This window comes from Ambystoma mexicanum, chromosome 4q (genome assembly GCF_040938575.1).
Source record: "Ambystoma mexicanum isolate Mex_15411 chromosome 4q, UKY_AmexF1_1, whole genome shotgun sequence".
NCBI lineage: Eukaryota > Metazoa > Chordata > Amphibia > Caudata > Ambystomatidae > Ambystoma > Ambystoma mexicanum.
The window spans coordinates 452,311,039-452,334,288 of NC_090928.1; the positions used below are offsets into that span (position 1 = coordinate 452,311,039).

The 23,250-nt window shown below is 47.4% G+C and overlaps 1 protein-coding gene across 3 annotated transcripts in view; it reads right to left on the reverse strand.

Moving 5' to 3' along the window:
- The window catches only part of PAPOLG (poly(A) polymerase gamma), a 1,009,150-nt gene that overhangs the window by 590,191 nt on the left and 395,709 nt on the right, over positions 1–23,250 (reverse strand). For all 3 annotated transcript variants that reach the window (XM_069608036.1, XM_069608034.1, XM_069608035.1), the window contains exon 8: positions 20,993–21,082. In XM_069608036.1, coding sequence (XP_069464137.1) covers positions 20,993–21,082 — 90 coding nt within the window. The remainder of the gene's footprint in view (positions 1–20,992; positions 21,083–23,250) is intronic.

A 23,250-nucleotide genomic window follows, 5' to 3' on the forward strand; every position in this document is an offset into this window, starting at 1 on the left:
TTGGATCTAATGCGTTTTGTTTAAACATGTTAAGTGTTCTATAGCTTCATTTTCTGATCAGTCATGACCTGCTTTAGTGGAGATGTGAATTATGGAAAGGTAAAGTGAGAATTCTTGGATAAAGAATGACTGCAACATAAAATGTACGAAACATTGCAAGTCTTAATTTACGGTGTCAGGCACCATCGTTCCTGAGTAGGAGTGGTTAACTTTGTCTTATGTCCCTAATATAGAGCATTATTTGAAGATTTTAAGGGGGCCACACCCTCAAGGCAGATGTGGGCTGTATCTCATGTCACTCATCTTATACATCTTGATAACCGTTAGGTTTTGCACAACTCAGATACTAGAAATTGGATTAGGCAGGCACTTCAGAGAGAATGTAATGGCTATAGTACACACCGATTACTCTACCCTGAGATTTTGAAGAGAAGGCTTCAGCAATATGCATTGCTTGCATCTGTAATAAAGTGGGACTGGGGTACCCAACCAAATTGTTTCGATTGCATGCCCCTCCCCCTGCCGCCCCCATTATTACCCATCAAGCTAGGGATCCCTCTGGCCCGAGGTTGATGTAATTTGCACTACGACGAATGCATGCAAGAATTCCTAGAACTGAGATGATTACGTACCACAACTCCATCTGAAGAATAGAGGAGTTTGGGTTTGATGGACTCCTCCTCGTCCCGTATGTTGTCAAACATTGGGGTTGCCGGTAGCAACCGGACCCACACGAAGATGGCCACTTGGCTGCCTCGAAGCTATCGCGCATGCACGTTAGTATCCAGGCAACGCCATATACACTGCAGATCTTGATCTGAACGCGATTGAGACAGTGGGCGCGTTGCGCTTTGCTGCACATAAGCCGGTAAGTTCATTTGATCACTCTAATTCCGCATAAAAGAGCACCAAGTACATGCCCTGCATGGTGCTTCCACAAGGCATGACTAATACCGATTAATGCCCTTTCAGTCTGAAAACTAACTTACACTCACATAGGAGGGAGCATTTTATTAGGCCAACTCTCACGTTTAGGTCTCTACCTATTCGGATTACACATTCCTAGTATTGAATTGGATGATTCTTTTGTTATTTTGTTATCTAATACAGCGGTCTCTTTCACACTGGCCTTGATATGCCCTCCATTGTGCTACCATGAGGCATGACGAATAGCGTTAATGTACTTTTTAATACGATGTTCGTACGAATCATAGTCTGGTAACAAGCTTACACTCATAAGGGAGGAAGCACACATTAGGCTAATTCCTACATCTAGGTCTCTACTCCAATTATATTATATACTCCCTAGTATCGAATCGGATGATCCATTCGTCATTGTGTTCAACACAGCGGTCTTCTGCACACTGGCCGTGACGACCAAACTCCTCTGTGCTCCGGCTAATACTACTGTGATAAAAGCCAGGTAAAGTGGGTATAACCAGTCTATCCGTTAACTGCTTTTTTGCACTTAGTGAAGGATGAGAGAGTACCAATATTGTCCCTTGACACACAGGGCTTGATTCTAACAGTTGGCATCACTAACAGAAGGTATAAAGGTTAGTGCCTTAAATCTTTGATATGAATATCAATGTTTCAAGTATGTGCTTTTACTGAGATACTGACATGGGATTTCTTAAATATTTTGCAGATGTTAATCAAATTTCAAATGTATTGTGTAATGTCTAAAACTATAGACTCCAAGGCCCTGAAGATGGATTTTTAGATATAACTGAAACGTGTTGTCAATTGTCATCTACAATGGAGTGCATTAGGATACACAAATGTGCTTGCATTTTTTGTTTGAATTTTTGAAGAAAAAAAAAGGGTGTTTTGTTTAACACAATTGTTTGACTTTGTTGACCACAGAATACAGCGTTATGTTTTATTCTTCTTTTGCGTTTTGAAGACCATTTTCCTTGATATTTGCTTATTATACTCTTATGAAAAATCAGAACATGTTTGATGGCATTATTTGATGAGTGATATTCCAAATATATAACACCATGGGATCTCAGTCATAGAGAGATGAACCATATGATGTAAATTTGAAAATGTGGAATGGTATGACTAACAGTGAGGTTACATTGATACTGTACAAGTAAAATTAAGATATGGGAGAATCTTCCTCTAGAGGACTTCGCTCCTTCACATGTCCTAAGTGATTTGGGATTATATATCCCGAGTGCGCATATAGGGGTACCAGTTGGCGACAACAGGTATGGTTCACATTTTCCTCAGTCTCAGGTGGCCTTGAGACTTCCCCCCCCCCCTTTTGCACCTGAAATATATTGAGTATATAAACCAGTAGAACGTTTTATCAAACACCTCTAGTGACTTGTATTATCTTTGAGACCTACAATTATACAGTAGTGCCCCCTATACCCCCATTTTTTCGTTTAGTTGCACCACAGGAGGGAAGGGGGGGGGTCATCGCTCCTGAGGAAATCTCACTGCCACCTTAATATACCCTGTTGCAGGCGTTTAGCTCTTTTCTCACGCATCCCGTGTTATGCCGCGGGCCCGCGCTTCCCTGCACCTCATGTGGCAGCAGTTCCAGCTGGCCTCCGTGCCAGCTCCCCAGGACGCGCTGTTCTCCAGATGGCTGGAAGGGCAAGAGGGAGGTTGGTGCTGTTAAGCAAGATTGTGGGCAGTGCCCTTTGGGAGACAACAACCTTGACCGCCTGGCAATAGGAACCCAACCCTTTGGTAGAAGTCTGTACTACACAGGTTGGTAGTGTGGCTGAGCAGCCAGGCTCATCTCAAGAGGGGTCAAGGTGAGCAGTAAGGTTTTTACACAGATTCACAAGGACAATTATTCAAATAAACTTACACTCAAGGTTGCTTGATTAAACAATTATTAAATTTAACAGTCAGTTATATAAGCCTTCTTCAGAAGGGAGCAAAACATGTAACACTTTGCAAAATACTTCAAAACACACTTAGTTTCTCAAATCAGATGATACCCATTGGGGATGGCACACCCTTCCTACACCCTCAGGTGACTTAAATAGCTGACACTGGACATTGATTTATCACTGGTACATTTAGAGCAATACCGAGTTGGGTGCAAAGGTTAGACTGGGGAATAAAACAAAGGTCAGCAAATAATTCATAAACTGATAAGCACTTTTTGAACCCTCAAATGCAAAGTAAATTTAACCCTTTCCTGGGGGAAAGGTAAAGGCACAGTCAGAGGTAAGAGTCTCTCAGGCAGCCAGGACAGCCAATGTTAGTTGAGCAAAGTCTAGAGGAGCTGAAGATCTTTGCAGGTAAGTAAAATTCTTGCACAATGTTGGTAGAAAAGTTTGTAGAAATATTATTACTTTAAGGCCCACAAGCTGGGAGGCTTGTGAGGGGCAAAGCTGCAAGCAACTCTGCAAGGGCAACCAAGACAAGTCTCAACTGAGAACAAGGCTACACCACAAGAGGCAATTCCTCTTAACTTTACAAAACCTTTGGTTAGAAGAACTGGTTCCTTTTTTATTTTTATTTATTGTGCAATAGCCAACAATTACATTAACACAAGAACTGGTTCCAGCTGGCTTCTGTTACTGCAAAGCTCTGCAGATCCTGGTGTTTCTGGGCCTGAGTTGTGGTGACAAGAGGTAGGTCGGCGTCAGCAATGGGCAAACTTCAATTCAGCGGCACTTCGTGGTTTCAGCTCCTTGAGTCTATAGCAAATAGCACCACCGCAGTCTCAAAGATAACACTCTGGACTTTCCTTGCATCTGGGGTCCAGCACTCTGTTGAGGTGGCTCAGGCTTGGTCAGTTCTGCTTCAAGGGAGTCCGGGGGATCTTCCGGAAACACGGGTCTGTCTTAAAAGCGATTCATTCGGTTTGGTGTTCCTCTCCCTGGCACTTTGGTTCCAGTAGCAGCAGACGTACAGCCAGCTCCGAGAGGATGTCCAAAAGAGTTCACTTTGGGGTTGATTGGTCCCACCAACTCAAGGGGAGAAGTCGTCCTTGCAGGGCTTCTCTAGTGTAAGCGAATTTGCAGCTTCAGCACAGCAGCAGGGCTTGATCGAGCAAACCAATGGTCCAGGAGTTGCAGCAGGTGTCTCTTCCAAGTTATTCTTCGGATTCCTTCGTCCAGGGGTCGACTCTGCCTTTTAAGTCAAAAAGCTTTGCCTTTTATGGTTTCTCCCATTAATTCCAGCCTAGCTGGAAATCACACAGCAGGTTGGCTGTCCTCCAAGGACAGTCAGCTGGCCAATCACCTTTGGGTGCATTTCTGTAACCAAGGGGATTAAGCACAGGGAGTTTGGGCACCTCCCTCACTTCCTGCCCCTGCATACCGGAGCCAGAGGCGGGCTTCACTCGCAAATCCCACCAAAGAAAACGAACAAAGTGGGCAAACCTGGTTTGGTGCACAGAGTAAATCTCAAGGACCTTTCCAACAAGAAAGGGTGAAAAAAGAAGACTGGTGCCATTTTGACAAAATGGGCACACATGGGTGTCTTACTGCAACTGCAATTGCAGCCCATGGTAAAAACACAATGGTAGTAAAAAGTAAACCACTGCCACCGGCCATTCATTGTAGAAAGGGTAACAAAAATGTTACATGAGAAACTAGACAAAGGGGATACTAAGTAAACCCTCCAGCACCCTATGCTAAGAGTGTGCTGCGTCTAGAAAGTTAGAAAATGTAAGTAAAGTCAATTTTACATCACTGCTCTTGGAAACAGTTTCACCAAGAGAAGGTATTTAAACCTTTGGGAAATCTAAGACTTCCCTGTGCCACTGCACTGAAGGTGCTGTGTGACAATGTAAAGATGAGGCCTATGGAGTTTGTAAGACTCCAAAGGCAAATGAAACAGTATAAATAACACCACATGAGTGGGAAAATGTTCTCTCTCCAGGTTAGAAATTAGAAGTCCTAAAGTCCAGCAAAAGAGCTGGGGGGTCTCCAAGGTAGAGACAAATTTGCACATTTCAGAAAATTGTCTAACAGCCGCATTGTGTCTTGTCTCTGCGCTCCTCCTCGGCCCCGCCACTGTCTATGCCGCATGCTTCCTCCCATATAGGAAGTTCTCCACTCAACGCCATTCCTCACTGGGTCTCACGGTTAACTCCTGATCTGCTGCCTTCGTGCAGGATGTACTCAGCTCTTTAATCCGCCACATCACCCCGACCTGCCTGCACCCATCCCGGCTGGGAGATTCACTCTGGGTTCCCTTCCGGTCTGGTTTCTCCAGCGGCCCAGTCTTTACAGCAAGCCGCATACCCTTGCGGACTTGCTTCAGTCACACAGCAGTTTTCTTCACCTGGATCTCCCTGATGCAGGGGTCTGGAGACACTGGAGCTCGACAGAGTATGCCAGGGACGTTTAGTCAGCGTTTAACTCATTCAAAGCATGATTTTGGGCAAGTTAAACAGCAGGATCTTCGTCGGATTTGTACGTAGTGCAGAGGGCTCACAGACTCTCAGACTCGCAGCAATCTTGGTCGGGCTCTCTAGCGCCCCCGTTTCACCCCCCTTTTTTGCATTCAGAGGGGTCGGTCTCAGGCTTAGGGATGACATCCTCTTTTCAAGCATCTTCTCCACCGGCTTGGCCGAGGCCTCCCGCCTAGGGTGAAGGGATACTCTGGGCACTACCGGGGGCCCCCTGGACCGGGTCAGCCCATTTTGCCTTCGAGAGGGTGGCCGCTAACAGCTCTATCACCGAGGATGACCCTGCCTGGGCATTCAGGGGCAACTCGGACACTTTTCACTGCGCCTTGGTGTTCTCTGGCTTCTCCCGCAGCTTCCGTGGGTTAGCCGACATACTCTTCGAAGGAGCTGGAGCGATGACTGGAGATGGAGGCAGACCGTGAAGATGAGCGCACCAGCTTGCCCGGCGTCCCTGACGGAAACTGACTTGCGGTGCTTGGCCTTTTCTTGGGCCTCCACGGATGGAGCACCTTCGAAGGACTTGGAAGCCCGCTCCTCGAACTGGGCGGTCCTGTGAGGCATGCCCTTGCTTGCTGCACAGTGTTGAGGGCTTGGCGTTGAGCCATGCTGCGAGCCTACTGCGACGATCCTTGACGGTTCGCTTGGAAAAACCAAGGCAGATTCACAATCCGCTTCCCTGTGGTCAGAGACAGAGGCACTGAAGTGTTTGCCCTCTACAAACACGTTTCTCAACCCGCAGCTGGAGCATAGCTTGAAGAGGGAGCCTCCTCCCTCCTCTGATATGGTCAGGCGTGCGGTGTAGACCCAAACGCCTTTTGGAATCTTCGATAAACTTCGGCGATACTTGCCCTCGAGGGGCGTTGAAAGACAGCAATGGATCCCTGCTTGCCGGTCAAAGAAGCAAAATAGCACATGGGCTCAATTGACCAAAAATAGAACTATCAAAAAAAGTGCGAAAATGTAGTAAAGCTCACAGAGCAAACCACAAGGACTCAACACTTGAACGTGCTGTCAAAATCTGAAGGAAGCTGCCAGAAGAGGGGCGTAGGGAGAGGGCAGTCATTGGCTGGGGACAGTATCACCCAGAGCTCAGTGATTGGTTTAAAGGAGAAACACAGTTTGTAAGTGAAACTTTTCTGTTGCGGAGGATTCCCTGCCTGACAACGGGGAATATTCATGTGAATCCATGCCAGGCCCCATGCTGGAGAAATCTACATTACATATATTTTTGTATGTAATCCACTCACAGATTGATTTGAATGAGATGACGGTGCTTCATCCACTACTATTGAATATAGTGAAGCAGAACACGTGAGAGCTTGCCACACGGACTCCGCAATCATCCATGTCTAAACATGCTTATTTAAGGTTACCGACAATTCGGTTTATTGGCCTCTGAGCATTGTATGCATGTTTCTTTTTTAAATGGCCTCCCTTTTATCACCGTATTCCTGTTATTGACTAGTCTGTTAGGTACCATGCAGCGGTTGAAATATTGGAAATAATGTCATAGCCCATATGAGCGGGTGCCTGGTGTCATCTTAATCTGTACATAGGCCGAATAAATGAGATGAGGGGGTCAGCAGCTTGAGCCGATGTCTGGTAACCGCTCGTTGATCCAGTTTGGATTTGTGATGAAATAATTTTTGGGTTCTTCCACAGGGAAGCAATTTGGAAGGTGAAGACAGTTTAAATATTGTACGCAAGCTCCCTTTGGGAGTTGGAGTAATTGACTCTTGATCGCATTGATGTGTTCGGGATGCACTTTTTAGAGTGATGTGTTGCAGCCTGAAAAGACAGGGGTGGATTGTCATACATTGTTACAGATATTACCAGACAGTACATCACTTGCATACAAATTAGAGTGGGTGCTTGAAGTTTCATGGAGTGGAATGAATAATAGTTAAAGAATCCTCCCTGAAGAAGGGAGTAGTTTCTTACGTAGTAAATCCATTTCTTTTCCAGCGTTGGTATCTATCATGGATTCACATGCTGTGAATATTTCCTGTCAGGCTGGGAAGCCTCGGTAACTTTAACGTAGCGTTTTCCTATGGAAAACGCTAGACACCTTAGTGTCCCACCTATGTCCTTTTTGGGTGCTTTAGGCTACCCAATAGGATGATCGGTATAAATAGCCCCGCCCCGCAGCTTCCCTTCAGATTTTAACCTCCAAAGTCTGAGGAAACACGAATTACGGTTTGCCTGCAGGGGGAGGCCGATGGTTGCATGTGAATCCATGTAAGATACTAACGCTGGAGAAATGGAGTTATAGGTAAGAAACAACTCCCTTCTCCAGCATTGGATCTTTCATGGACTCACATGCTGTGAATAGATTACACAGCAGTACGAACAACCCTTGGAGGTGCATGACAGGTAAACCAACCCCAGGCCATAACCACGAACATAACATCCAACATCATGCATGATAACAGAACCAGCAAGTGAGAGTAACACAACCCAGAGCTGCAGGGTGTACCTTATTGAAACAGTTGTTGAAGGACCGCCAATCCCACCTGTACATCTTCCCCGTTTCTGACCCAGACAATAGTGTCTGGTGAAGGTATGCGGCACAGCCCTAGAAGCTGCGTGGCAAATGTCAATGAGCGGGATTCCATGGCCCTTGTAGAATGAGCTTTAGGAGTGCCCCTTAAGGACTACCCAGCATTTGTGATAAAATGAAATCGTGGACGAGACCCAACGGGGAAGTCCTTGCTTGGAAATGGATCTTTCCTTACTTGAGGGACCAAACGCCACAAACAGCTGTTTCGACTGCCTGAAGTACGGGTTAGATAAAACTTTGGCACCCTCTTAATGTTCAGAGAATGCAGGGCTCTTTCTGCTGGCGTGGTCGCCTTAGCGAAGAACGAGGGCAATTCAATTGTAGCGGGTTTGTGAAACTCCCAAGGTACTTTTGGTATGAAGTGCGGATTATTAGATAGAACCTTGTCCCTCATGAATCGCAGGTACAGTGGGTCAATGACCAGCGCCTGAAGTTCCGAAATGCTCCTGGCAGATGCAATTGCCACTAGAAATGCGCCTTTCCACGAGAGGAACTTCGACATGGGCTCAAACAGCGGTTTCATCAGAGCAGCGAGAACCACATTAAGACTCCATACTGGAGCAATCTTTCTCTGTGGGAAATGTCCGAAAAAAAAGTCCTTTCATAAAATGCTTAACCAATCTGTCACTAAATAGAGGAGTAGCATGACGCCGTCTGGTGAATTTGGAAATGGCCGCCAAAATCACCTTGACTGAAGACAACGCCAGGCCCCCCTGCACCAGATGCAGCAGGTATGGGAGAACCTGGTCCGGTGTAACCTCCAATGGCCACACTCTCGGCTACTGTTCACACCAGGCACAGACTCTCACCCATTTTCTACTTTAAGAGACATTCATAGAAGGTGCCCTTGCCACCTCCAGGATCCGACGGCACTCCTGCGAAATACCTAAATGACCAATCTGAGTGGTCAGGAGCCAGGCTCAGAGATGCCGAATTGTGATGCCACACTCTCCCTTTGTCCTGCAATAGGAGATCCTGTCCTGCCCCCGGCGAAGCGGTTCTTCCACCGCTAGATGAAGGAGATCTGGGAACCACGCCTGTCTGGGCCAGAATGGGGCGACTAAGATTATTCTGCATGGGTATCTGCGTACCCACTGGATCGTCCACCGAAGCAGCAGAAAAGGAGGGAACACATACCCAAAGAGGCCTGTCCATGGGAATGAGAACGCGTCTCCTTTTGACCCTGGATGAGCCACTCTGCTGGCAAACAATGGGCACCGCTTGTTCTCTGGCGTGGTGAAAAAGTCGAGAGGGGAAACCCCCCACTTCCTGCAGATCTTTGTCACCTGCTCCTTCAGCGCCACATGTGCAACTGCCCCCAGTCTCTGCTGTGAGTCTGCCTGCACATTCAGGACTCCCGGCAGATGGTAAGCCGTAATGTGAATTCCCTGAGCAATGGCCCAATGCCACACCTCCCGAGCCTCTTGATAGGAGCTGAGAATGCGTGACCCCCTGCTTCCTCAAATAGAACATTGTGGTGGTTTTGTCAGTCAACACTTGAACCACTGTGCCTCGGATGCGAGGGAGAAAGGATTTTAGGGGCCAGTGCATAGCTCACTACTCCAGTAAGTTAATGTGTAATCCTGCTTCCTCCGAAGACCAGAGGACCTGGACCTGCAACTGCCCGAGATGCACCCCCCAACCCACCTGGGAGGCATCTGTCACTATCGTGAACTGAAAATCCGGCTCCAGCAGGGGCATGCCTCGTACCAAATTGTCTGTGCATGCTCACCATTGCAGGGCTTCCACCAGCCCCTTGGAGATTACCACCTTGTTCGACCATAACCCTCGATTTAGTGACCACCTATCTGTGAGAAATTCCTGTACTGTCACATGAACAAGCGCCAATTCGGGATAAGGGGGATGCAGGATGCCATGGACCCCAGCAGTGACATGTAGCTGCGGACCGAGACCACCATTCCTCACCGCTCTGGACTGTAACTTCACCACTCTTCCGACCTTCACCAGATTGTCCTGTGTGAGAAACTGGGCACCGAGAAAAAAACAATTCTGTGAATGGCGTCAAAGGAATTTGCGAAATTTACTGCGAAGCCCAGCTGTTCTAACAGGTGCATGGACGCCTGGAGAGACTCCAAAGCCCTTTCCGGCAACAGCCCCCGTACCAACCAGTCGTCCAGATACAGGTACACATGATGCCCCCCCACTGCGGAGGAAGGCAGCCACTGGCGCCAGGCATTTTGTGAATGTTCTGGGTGCCGACTTCAGCCCAAACGGGAGGACACGGAACTGGTAATGTTCATCCCAGACCAGAAAGCGCAGGAACTTGCAATGGTTTGCCCTCATCGGGCTGTGGACGTAAGCGTCCTCCAAAAATAACGATGCTAGGAACTCCCCCTGGCTGCACCGCCTGGATCACATCCTGCAGCATCAGCATTCTGAACTTCAGGCGCTGCAGATTCTTAACAGCGGAAGATCTAGAATAGGCCTCCACTTTCCATTGGGCTTTTTGATGACAAAATACCAGGAGTACACCCCATGTCCCCTTTCCCGACACTGGGACTGGGGCCATCGCCCCTGTGGCCAGCATGAGTTTGACCTCCTGCTGCAAGACAGGCAGGTACTGCTGCACCACATGCACAGGTGGAATTGGGAGTGGAGGACGCCGAAACTCCAATGCGTGGCCAAGATGTACCGTATCCAGTACCCAGCGGTCAGTAGTAATAAGAGTCCACTCGTCGGCGTGTCGCGACACTGTTACCCAAGTTGACTGCCTGCATGGCAGTCATTGGTGAGACTTAGATGGCCGTCCCTTGGCCGCTGAGGAGGCAGGACCCTTCTTATGCTGTGCTTGGTAGTCTTTCCTTTCTGCATCGCTTGGAACAAGCGCCTGAAACTTTGGGAAGAGTAGCCTGGGCAACTAACTTCCGTTGCGGGAGGCGGCAAATCTGGCATTACCAGAAGCCCCTCGAAACGCCCGAAAGAGGAGAAAAGAACAGCCCGTTTGCAGAGCCCCCAGGGATTTTGCCATCTCAGTGTCTTCCTTCATGCCCTTGAGCGCCTCATCGATCTCTCCAAAGAGCTGCTCCGCCTCACAGGGCATATCCACAACTTTATGCTGGACTTCGGGACAAAAGTCAGTGCATAGCAACCACGCCTGCCTCTGGAGAACAACGTTATTTATTTGTTTGAAGCCAGACTCCGCCAAGCCCACTGCAATGTTGATGCTGTGGTTGGAGGTCTCCTCCCCATCTCGAACCAGCAGCATCGCTTTCTTGCGTTGTTCCAGGAGATGTTCCAAGAGCGGGGCCAACCGGTGCCACATCTCCCTGTCATACAGGGCCATAATGGCCAAGGAATTTGCCACCTTCACTGTCATGGCGCCCACCTTGAGGACTTTCTTCCTGAAAGCATCTTGTTTTCTGGCCTCACTGTCCGGTGGCGCAACACTTGCGTTGGCTTCTCGACTTCTGACTTGCCGCCGCCGAAACCGACTCGGGCTGAAACATGAGGCACTTTGGGGGGGGGGGGGGTTCTGGAAAAGGATGGCGCATTGTGCGTAGGCCCTGCCTGCCACACATGGTCCAAAATGGGGACCGAGAAGACTGCCTTCCGTCACTTCCCCATATGGTCGAAAAGAAAGCAGTCTTTGCTCCTCCTCAGGAGCCAGTCCAAACTCTTGGCACGCCTTTGCCATCGTAGCGTGAAACACTCCGATATCATCCGGCAGACACAGCCTAGTAGGGCTCCTTGGCGGTTCCACCTCTGGGTCTGTATCCCACATCTCTCTCCTTGGCGACGAGGACACTGTCGACAACGTGTCACAAGGCCTGCTCTCTTGATCCGAATCGACCAGTTCTCCTTCCTCTGGATGAATTCTGGGAAGACCCAACCCCACCGGTGACGGCAACGTCTGCTGCACTGGAGGCAAATTCTTGGGGAGACTCGGGTGAGGGCCTCAACAGGCACACTATGCACCACTGGAGGCACCGGGCTCGCAGCCGCTGGAAGTTGTGCATTAAATTGTCCCAACAGTGACTGGAGCATAATTAACACCTCCATAGAGAGTGAGGGTTCACCAACGGGTGCAGGGGCGCCTCACTGTTGGCAGAAACCTGTGCAGTTCCCTTAGGGACCACTGCAAAAGGCTTAGGACTACAGGTGTTGGCAGTAAACCCAATCGGAAGCAGTCCACCCAGATTTACCTGGTGGCTGTGGCTGAGCAGCCAGACTTCTCTCAAGAAGAGTTAGACAGTATATAGAGTATACAAGATAGGTAGCACAAGCAAACACTGACCAGAGCTTGGGTATAAAAGTATATAATTATTTATTTAATAACACTTTGTAATATACACTAAGACTAATATTGCAAGCAAGTTCAAACAGTCACTATTAATATATATACATCCCTGATTACTTATTGAACAAGTCTTAGTTAAAACACCACTTATTTTCAGACAGAGGTGAGCGCTTAACCTAAGATGGCACTCCAATAAGTTAGTTAAAAAGGGAGGGGGGAAAAAGCAGAATTAGGAAAATACACAATACCAACACTTTAAGAGAACCAGAGCATGGCAGAAAAGGCAGAGTCTACTGAGGAGCAAGAAAGCCATAGGCCAGGCCCACTCTTGGAGAGAGCAAGGCGGAATGTGTCCAAGATCACACAGTTGAATAGTACTTTAAAGAGTCTTTGCAGATAGTTCGAAAAGGGTTGGATCAAGTCAGGAAAAGTTAGTTTGCAGGTCCCAAGTCACCCCAGGATAGAAAGTCAAGGATTTACGGGACACCTTGAACAGTCTGTTGCAAGGGAGACCAGGCGGGACACAGTACTTGAAATGGTGAGAAAGCTCCAGCGGGGGCAGTTGTTCCTGGCAGCGGGTGCAAGTCGGTGCTTCATCCAGGGGAAGAGGAGATCTCGACGTGGAGGAAAGCTGGAGGTTGTTGCACTGCCGGGGAATAAACCAGCCGCGGAGTTTCCCTGTAAAAGGTACTACCCTTTTATTTGCTTGTAGTGGTGAAGCATGGCTATTCGACCACGAGACGATCCAGAAAGGCGAAAAAGAGGGAGAACTGGTTATCCCCACCAGTTCAGAGGAAGAAGACTCTCCGGGATGAAGATCTTCTCTGTTGTTGGGAAGTGGTGAGACGGTTCAGCAGTGCTCCACCAGTGGTGTTGTCGTTGCAGATCGGCTCAGCTTCTCCCTCTTCGGATTCTTTGGTCCTGTGGCAACTTCTGAAGTTCCAGTCCCCAAAGCCCTGCTTTTATGCAGAAAACCCCCATTCATCAGTCTAGCCGTCACTCAAACATGCTAAGTGGTGAGAAGGGTGGCTCACCACTGGGCCAATCACACAAGAGTGCGACTTGAGTTGCCGAGGCAACTCAGTCCAGGGTGCCTAAATCCCCCTCCCACGCATCCTGTAGACCCATACAGATTGGCACCACTTTTGGAGGCTTCTGTGGAGAAGCCTGCCAAAAAGTGGAACAAAGGGCTCGACTTGGGTTGGAGTTACAGAGGCGAACACAAACGCCATTTTAAAACCGAGTCCTGGCAAAAAGACCCAACCGGGGAATAAATATTAAATAAATAACCCAGCGGTATCTTTAACATTGCACCAAAAAAAGTGGTGCGTTTAAAATGAATGAGCAAATCCCATAGGAAATATTCCGGTGGAATATTTCGCGTGGTAACCACTGCCAACAGCCAGAAACTCAACAAGGGGGGAATGCACAGTGCCCCCTCAAAAAACAGACCCAGGGGCAATCTAATTACCCTTTCCAGTACTTGCACAATATGATGGTTTGTACTGGTTCTGTTCACAATTTAAGACTAGTAAAGTCAATGGTGACTTTACATGCCCTGGGAGACAGTTAGTCCCAGGGTATGGAATCTATGTTTGGGGGTCACTATGACACCCCTGGGTTACTGCACTGAGGGTGCTGTGTAACACTTAACAAAAATACCTGAGACCCTATGGAGTAAAAGACCCCGTAGCCCATAAAACACATTACAAAGTCAAAGGATCTCTCAAATCATGTCTAAGAGTGGGAGGAAAAAAAGAGTCTCACTCTTAGGAGAAAAAAATAAACCCCAAAAATCCAGCAAAGTTGCTGGGGGACTCACTAGGTTTGGGAAATTAGCCTTAACAGAGAATTCTCCCAAACACTCACCCCCACTCGACAGACCGACCTCTTGTAGACCCAGGGCCGATGGATGGAAACCTGGTTCATGCTCCTCCTCCAGACCCGAGTAGACTGAATACGAAGCAGGATCCTGTTTGAGAATAACCACTGGGAGCAACAGCCCCGGAAGCCGGTCCCAGACTGCCATGGATCTCCCATCAGCAACAAACCACCATCCGCCTCCACCTGCAACGTCGACAGCAATTGCGGACCACTGACAGTCACAGCTGTAGACAGAGCTGATGACAACCCCGACGCCGAAGGGAGCAAGGATTGTACCACAATCGTTGACGGAACCTCCATTGGACTGGCATTCTCTGGCGACGCCGGCAGCGTGGTCAAAGAGCCGGAACGGTGCTTGTACGTGTCTCGGCTGGAAGCGGACCTATGCCAGTCCTTAGACGACGAATGCTTCGAAGACGACTCACCTTCACCTTCTCCCCTGACGCAGACTTATGCGCCGACTTCTCGGGCCCATCACTCAATCCCTTGGACTTGTCCGGTCTTGCTGACCTGGAGAGCAAAGAGCTACTTGCAACTCTAGGCCGATGAGACTAGGATTCAGAGGAACCACCTTTCCCCACCTCTGATGCCGGCACCTGTGTGTTGCTTCTTGGCAGGGGGGTTCCGCAGACATCGGTCTCTCTCCACTCTCTGCTAGAGCCGAGGACTTGCTTCCCCGGGACGAAACCTCCAAACCCCGGTAAGTGCCCTTGTTAAGCCAAGCAATCAGCTGGAGAAAGCCAAGCAAAAAACCCACAACAGATCTCACAAGCATCGGCTGAATGATTTGGGTAAAGGCAATACAGGCAAACCTTTAGGCCGCAGGTAGCACAAGGCCTAAAAAGCGATTTGTTTCGGGCCCACAGACCTACTGGCCGATAGTACGAAAAGCACGTGTAGAACACGAAGAGTAGACGCAAGGTGATCTCAACTGTTTGGACATGGTTGAAATCTGCAGGGAAGCCACTGGGCTATTTATCCTGAACATCCTATTGGGTAGCCTAAAGCACCCAAAAAGGACGTTGAAAGGACACTAAGGTGTCAAAGTTTTCCATAGGAAAACGCTATGTTAAAGTTACCAAGGTTTCCCAGCCTGACAACGGGAAATATTCACAGCATGTGAATACATGCAAGATACAATGCTGGAGAATGTTCGTAACCACTAGGAACAGAAACATGCTGGGGTGTAAAACTGTTTTGCTTGGTTGATTTTTTTCACATTATATCACTGGGTCTGGTGATGGTGTTTAATATTGAGTTTATGTAAATAGACATATGTATAGGTGGTTCAACCGCAGTGGTTGCTATATACATCTGATGTAAATGTCTATGTACTAATGAGAATTTTCTTAACATTTGATAAGTTGAAAATTACATTTTAACAGATTTGATTTCTAATGTGTCCCCCGTATTGAATTAAGTGTGCATATAGGTGGGGAATTTGTTATGGTTGTAGATTTACCTGGTTTGTTCCCCCCCATTTTTACCGGCTCCCTTCATGGGTTTAAATCAAGTCAGTAATCCCTGTTGGCCAACACTGGTTGCATCCCTATCACTTCCTTGTGAAGTACTATTCTCTGTTGAGGAAGGTTTAAAAGCCTTTTTGGAGGCTACAACTCATTTTTAAAACTTTAAGTGCATTAGAAAAGTGCCCAATTTTAGCTCTAGGAAAGTTGTTTTATAGGCTGGTGGAAGCATGTTGCTATACAAGTTGCACTGCAGGATATCCATTTAAACTGCAATGGTAGACACTTTCTCCCAGAGGTGACAAGAAACACTTCGGGAGAATTATCAGAAATGTGCCAATTCCCTCCACCTTAGAGACCCCCAGCACTTTTGCTGGATTTTGAGTACTTTATTTTAACCTGGAGAGAGTGAGACCCTTTTTTCCACTCGCTCATGTATTTTAATGTGATTTTGTACACCGTTCTTTTGGTTATAGAGCCTGAAAAACTCCATAGGCATCTTTTACGTTGTGTCACACAGCACCTTCAGTGCAGTGGCACAGGGAAGTCTTTCAGATTTCCCAAAGGTTTAACTACCTTCTCTGGGATAAATTGTTTCCCAGAGCAATAAAGTGAAATTGACTTTACTTACATTTGTAACATTCTAGACCCAGCGCACACTATCATACAATAGGGTGCTGGAGGGGTTAGTTAGTATCCCCCATGTCTAGCTTCTCATGTAACATTTTTTATGTTACCCTTTCCTCACTGAATGGCTGGTGGCAGTAGTTTTGTTTTAACTACTGTAGTGTGCATTTACCGTGGGCTGCATTTGCAGCTGCAGTAAAGCACAAAAGGGTGCCACTTTTGTCCAAATGGCCCTGGTCTTTTTTCGCCATTTCTTTGTGGAAAGGTCCTTCTTGAGATTTACTCTGCGTGCCAAACCAGGTTTGGTCCCACTGTTTGCTTTGCCTTTGGCGTGATTCACGAGTGAAGCCCGCCTCTGGCTCCATGGTGTCTGGGGTAGGCAGGTAGTGAGGGAGGTGCCCGAAACTCCCCGTGCTTAGTCTCCTAGGAGACCCAAATGCACTCTATGGTGATTGGCCGGCTGACTGTCCGGCAAAGACAGCCACCCTGCTGGGCGACTGACAGCTAGGCTGGAATGAATGGGAAAGCACTGTATAAAAGGCGAGTCCTATGGCTTGGAAGGCAGTCGACCACTGGACGAAGGAACCGTAGAAGAACTTTAAGAGGACGCTGTGATGGGGCCTCCGTATCTTTGTCCTTTACTGTTTATCGTGTGTTCTGCGCAGGAGTTCATGTGGGACTCCTGGCGGTGCAGCTCTTTTGGTTTGGTGTAGAGACCCATGGGGTACCCTTATGGCGCCCATGGGTGGGGGCACAACCCTGTGCCCCTAGTGTATGTTTTTGGGCACCTGTGTGTGGCCCACAGAGCAGGGTATGGGCTGGTGGCAGCTCCATGCTGAATTTGACAGGTGCTTTGAGTATCTGCCATTTTGGGATACCCAAGCCCTGTCATTGGAATCAGTAGATTCCTGATGGAAGGCAAGAGGCCACAGGGGCAATCTTGTTTCCATCGCCCGTTACCTTGGTGTTCCCGAAGTCCCGGGAAAACCATACTCTGTCCCTTCCCCCTAACTGGCTGTTGGGTGGAAGTTCCATATATGGTAGTGTGAGGAAGTGCCGACCAGACTGGCTGGAGCCTTCCCAACGACCGTATGTTGTGGGTACGCCTGTGGGTGGGACATGGGTGAATGGAGTGTGTGACGAATATGCATTTTGTGTTGTGGATCTCTAGTTTCTGGTGTTTGACACAGACTGAGACAGCCCTGCCCGAAACTGGTATGAATGCAGTTTGTAGTGTTGAATGGCGTGGTACTTGTCGGAATCCACATTCTGTGTTGTGAGTGTCTGGATGGAGAAGAATGGCCTCAATGAACCTTGCGGCGAATTGGCTGACTGCCTGAATGCCCTTCTGAGTGATTGGTTGCCTGAGTGACCCAGCAGAATGAATGGGAGCTCAACAGTATATCTGGGGGCCCCTCACTGCTAGAAATCGTTCAAAAGCTGGAGTTGAAAGTGACATTGAAACTGAAGCTTAACCTTTAATCCCTGCTGGAAGAGAAGTAGTGCTGTTGCTCTACTTCGATCTGAAAGCTGCTGTGTCTTCAAGAACTGATCCAGAGAGGACCTGGTTAGGCGCCCTCTTCCCGAGCTACATGGGACCATCGTGCACTGCTAACCTTCGCCAAAGCGCCCTGGAGGTCAGCCTACGAAAAACTGTTAGCCGGAGACGGGGATCGCTGATGAGAAATAAAGCAGCACTGGACAGTCATCCATCGCCGTCGACCAGGGTTCGCAGGTTTGCTATAACCGCTGGAGGGCCGTCTAAATTAGTTGCCCAGAGCGTGGACTAATTGACGCTGTGCCGCCGCCGACCGGGGCGGAATGCTCCATTAAGACATTTGAATCCCGGGCACGCTCGTCCGCACTGCCGACTGCCTAGGGGCATCCGCCGGCGGGGTTCCCGCCACTCAAAGACCTTAGAGACGCCGGATGACTTGACGCCCTTGCTGGGCCAAAGTTCTTCACAAACTCTTTGCGGCCCTGAACCATCGACGTCGAGGTGCCCTGCACGCTTCATCCTTGCAGGACATCTTCGACGAGCACCGCCAGGACCAGAGCTGCTGCCTCGACGAAAACAAACTTTCCATCGAGGATCCTCGACGCAAAGTTCACTTTCTTCGAGGCCCAGACGATCCGTGGCTCCTGCTTTAAAGGGAGTCATTCAAGAAGGATCCATTGACGCCTCCTCGAGGAACTCTGCTATTCCAGGTACTTTGGGTTGGTAGAAACAATGTAGAAAAGGAATAAGACTCATTGAACAATATATGGACTGGGCTTGTAGTATATCCTTATTTTACCGGTTGCCCAGGTGGGGGGGGGGGTGGGCAATCTCCACACAGAACTGTATCCAGGTAACGGGGCACACATTCTGCCAATTGTACTAACCAACTGCTTTTCTCCCATGTCTATTGTTGGTTACTTTTATTAATTGATTTGTGTAACATTTCACTAAAGTACAGTTGATGCACTTTAATGAAATCTGATAATTGTGGTACCACTTAGAACTGTATATATTTGCCATTGTAGCTTAACTGAACACAAAGTGAGTTATTGTGTATATAACTTGAACCTTAATTATATAAAGACTGTTTTCACCAAAACAGTGTGAGCCATTGCTTGTGGGTGCTTGGGGACTACACTGTACTTAAGAACCAGCAGGCATCACCACCTCAGAAGCTAGGCCTGATTGCTCGTTCATTGCTACCAACAATAGAGAATCTTGGCTGGGTTTCTCTGTGCCTCTCCTTTACCATATAAATAGCTGGAGTACAGACACCCCCCTCCAGTCTTTACAGACGCCTGCTGCAACTCTTGGACCATTGGTTTGCACGATGAAGCCCTGCTGTAGTGCCGAAACACCAGGTTTGCATCGACAGAGAAGCCCCTGCAAGGACAACTTCTCCCTTAGAGTTGGTGGGACCAATCAACTCCAAAGCAAGCCACATTGACATCCATCTCAGAGCTGGTTGACTTTCCACAGAGTTGCTGCAGGAAACCGTATAGCCAGGGAGAGGATCATCAGATTGTGTGCGTTGCTTTTAAGCTGGCCAAGAGCTCCAGGAAGATCCTCTGGACTCCCAGGAAGCAGGACTGAACAAGCCTGAGCCCCAACAGAATGTGGGACCCCAGAAGCAAGGAAAGCCCATCTTGACAGCCAGGAACTGCTGTGTTGCCATTTGCGGTAGGCGCGAGGAGCTGAAACACTGAAAAGCCACTGAAAGTGAAGTTTGCCGGTTGCAAGTTTTGACCGTCCCAGTGCATTGCAGGAGTCCCCCGACATCCACCTTCTTGTCCCCTCGACTGAGGCCCAGCAACAGTGAGACCTGCAGAGCTGCACACGAATAGGAGTCATCTGCTGCATCTTTTCTTCATTTTAAAGGTACTGTACAAAGTCTGAGAATACTTACCTCTCGCCGTAGAGTCCCTTGCATCTTCTACTACTCACAAATCCAATCCGCTTGTGGCCCTACACTTGATTTTTCTTTTCATCAAAGACTCCTAAGAACTTGTGCAAAGACTTTCATTTACCTACCAGGGGTGCTTCATCCTATATATAAGACTTTTGCCAATTGACTTTGGCTTAGCCTATTGTACTGAATGACTTTCTGGGGACCCAAAAGTATGTGCCTGCTTAAGAATATTTGTTTTTTTGTACAGTGGGGGGTTGTCCTGTCCTCGAACATTTGTACTACATTGAATTATTGTAGTGACAGTTTGAACACATCTCCATATTAAAGTTTTAATACATCTATGTAAGTATGTACTGTTGGAGGAAAGTACAAATCCAAGTCCTGGAGAGAAAACCGTTTCGGAGACCTTTATTAATTAGGTCGCAAGTTACAAACATTGGTGACTCAATTGACTTTTCCTCCAACAGTACATACTTACATAGATGTATTAAAACTTTAATATGGAGATGTGTTCAAACTGTCACTACAATAATTCAATGTAGTACAAATGTTCGAGGACAGGACAACCCCCCTGTACAAAATATCTATCCGGCCTTCATGTCCTGCCCGACAATAGGCTATCCCTCAGGTTAAGAATATTTGTTGTCTGTTCTAAATAATGTTTTCCTTTGACTTATTACTATACGATTCTAAATGCAACAGTGATATATTAATGTCCCCAGCACCCTAGCAATTGAAGTCACCTGAGGGTGTAGGTAGTGTCTGTGGGCCATCCCAAAAGGGTATCTACTGATTTAGAGATTAAGAATGTGTATTTCATGAAGTGTATTTTTGTGTTATTATATTGCTCCCTTCTGAAGAACGCTTATTCTAACTGATTAGGTTTCTTGAATAAACAATTACTTTCAGTATAAGAGTTTATTTGAATACTTGTAACTTTAAATCTCTAACTCCACTACAGCTCACATTGACCCCTCTTGAGACTAGCCTGGCTGCTCAACATGCTACCAAAACTGTAGTATAAGCTTATACCAAAGGTTGGGTTTCCTATACCTGTAGTCAGAGTTGTTTGTGTTGTTCCCAGAGGGTACTGCATACAAACTTTGCCTAACAGGAAATACCTGATGTTTTAAGTTCTGTGACAAGGCCCTTGTCTGGTCTGTTTTGACCAACCCCTTTGAGGAGCTAGTGTCCTTGAGAGGAGATGCCACCCAAACAAGTGACTGGGGGCATGGATCCAACACTTGCCGACTTAATGACATTTAGGTATCACAAAACCAGGCATGCCAAAGCCTTCCAGGACGTATAAAAGGATGCAAAATTAGCACATGTTAATTTACAAACTGATTTAAAAGAGAGTTCATTTTCACCATTGCTTATACAAAAAAAACTTACGTTTTGCCCATAGTTTAATGGCCCTTAAGGTTAGTCGGAAGTTCTCCTTGTTGGGTACCAAGTGAAGAATTTCATCCGTAACTCTGCAACCTGTACATAAACGTAAAGAGATTTACTTCATATGCACATCACAAAATATTAAAGAGGCAGCTTCAAACAAATGTGCAAACTATCACACTCTAAAGTGGTACTGTTAGTTTCAGAGTAAAAGGGAAAAAAAGGGGTCTGCAATATAGATTTAAAGGCAAAAAGAAAAAAGTTAACTTAATTCGAAAAACTGGCTCACTTCCCAACAATAGTCAAGTATCTAAGGTAGGATACCAAAAACTTGCATTATCCATAAATAAGTGTTCATGGCCGCTGGTACAAGCTTACCTGGCTGGCAATAGCCCCCTAACCTGAGGTGAACAGCCTGAGTGAAATCGAAAAGCCGGATTACTTTTTGGGGAAAAAGCTGCAATGTGCAGACCCTGGGTGTCAAGTTCCTTAAAAGGCTACAAACTATGCTCAAGAAGAAATGAAGAAAGGTCACGCACAAGCTCCCTTTCTATTTAACAAGTGGTGTCTGGAGCAACACTGGCATCACAGAACACAACGAGATGGAAGACCAAAGCAGCTAAAGTGGTGGTTGCAGTGCAGTTAGTAGGTGCTCCGGAGAGTAAAGAGGCCAGCAGGGGGTTCCTGGACACTAGAAAATAGGTTAGAGTGAGGCGCTCCAGCAGCTGGCATTGAATGCATGCTTTCATTCAAGCATGCATGCATTTTTTTAAAAAATCTCTTTGGAAACGTGTTGGACCCAGATGAAGTTTACAAGGCTACATTAATATGATTTAGTTTTTATCTTGTTGAATTGTTCTTCCTTTGTGTAATTATGTTTCTGGCAAATCACTAAATAGTCGAATAAAAGCTATAGGATGATAGAAGCATATCTTAATCTCTTCCAAGCCACCCAATTGGCTGGCACTTCTCTCGTAGGAGCAATTAACCTTGCAGGCTGCTCAATCTTTCTTTGCATGGCCAGAATAACCCGGTTTCCCTTCTGATTTGAACTTAAGGTTTGCCATACCAAAACGTGATGATTCAGTAAAGTTATATGAATCACACTTATTATTAGGAAGAGACGTTTAGGTGTGGTCATTGCTAGATCATGAAATTGTGTGTAGGAACTTTAATGGCTTTGTCAGGAGTGTCAAGGTAGGCAGGACCATGGCTCTGATCTGCCTTCAGCAGACTGCACTTTCCTGTGCCAGGCTTAGGTCTTCCTTTAGCCTAAACGGTCAGGCATCCAATCAAGGGTCAGTCCTGGGTAGACTTCTCTTCACTATACCTATGCTGTTGGCACCTTGATCTCCTACTATGGCTTCAACAACTTCTAGCTGACACTCGGATCTTCTTTCCCTCCCTATCTGATGAGATGGGCAAACATTTCTAACAGTCTCTCCACCACCAAATACTGGATGGCTTTACACTCGCTCAACTCCAATAAGACTGAAGTGGTCTACTACCCATCCAAGCAGGCTTAGGTCTTGCTCTTCCTCTTCTATTCTTCTATCTGGACTAACTTCCCTACTTTGCTTCTGCACGCAACCTTGCTGTCGTCTCCTACATCACTTCTCGCTCTTCATCTCCAAGTCTGCCACTGCGGCCAGACGTAATCTCGTCAGGACATCTTCCCTTCAACACTGATAAGCACCCAATCTCTTCAGTACTCTCGATCTGACTTCAGTCCCATTTTACTCTATGGCCTTCTCAATTAAGCCTTTTCACCTCTCAAAGTCCTCTACTTTCTGTACACTACAACCTTCCCCCGCTCCACCAGTTAGGCAGGTTATCTATGAGACAGAAGGCAAAGTCATCAACCAATTCTCATCTTCAAAACTACACACCAACATGCCCCATCCTACGCATCTCACTACCTACTCTCCCCCCGCCCCCGTACGATCATCCTCAGCTGACCTCCTTGCCACCTCTTGTGCCCCTTGCGCTCCCTCTGGTTTCCGCTCTGCCTCTCCTAGCTCCCTTGTGCTGGAATTCTCTCAATCTCCCTCTTTGCACTACTCCCACTCTATTTGAATCCATCCTCCTAGCTCCACATTCTAAAGAAACCCTTGCATGGCATTCTATGCCACCACATCTCCCTGTTCTCTCCCCTATCTCTCTACAAACCCATGGCACATATTCCCTCACCCTTTCATCTTCAAACATAGCACTTCAACTATCCTGTTCCTGTATCATGCTCTACTGTCCATGTCCCTGGT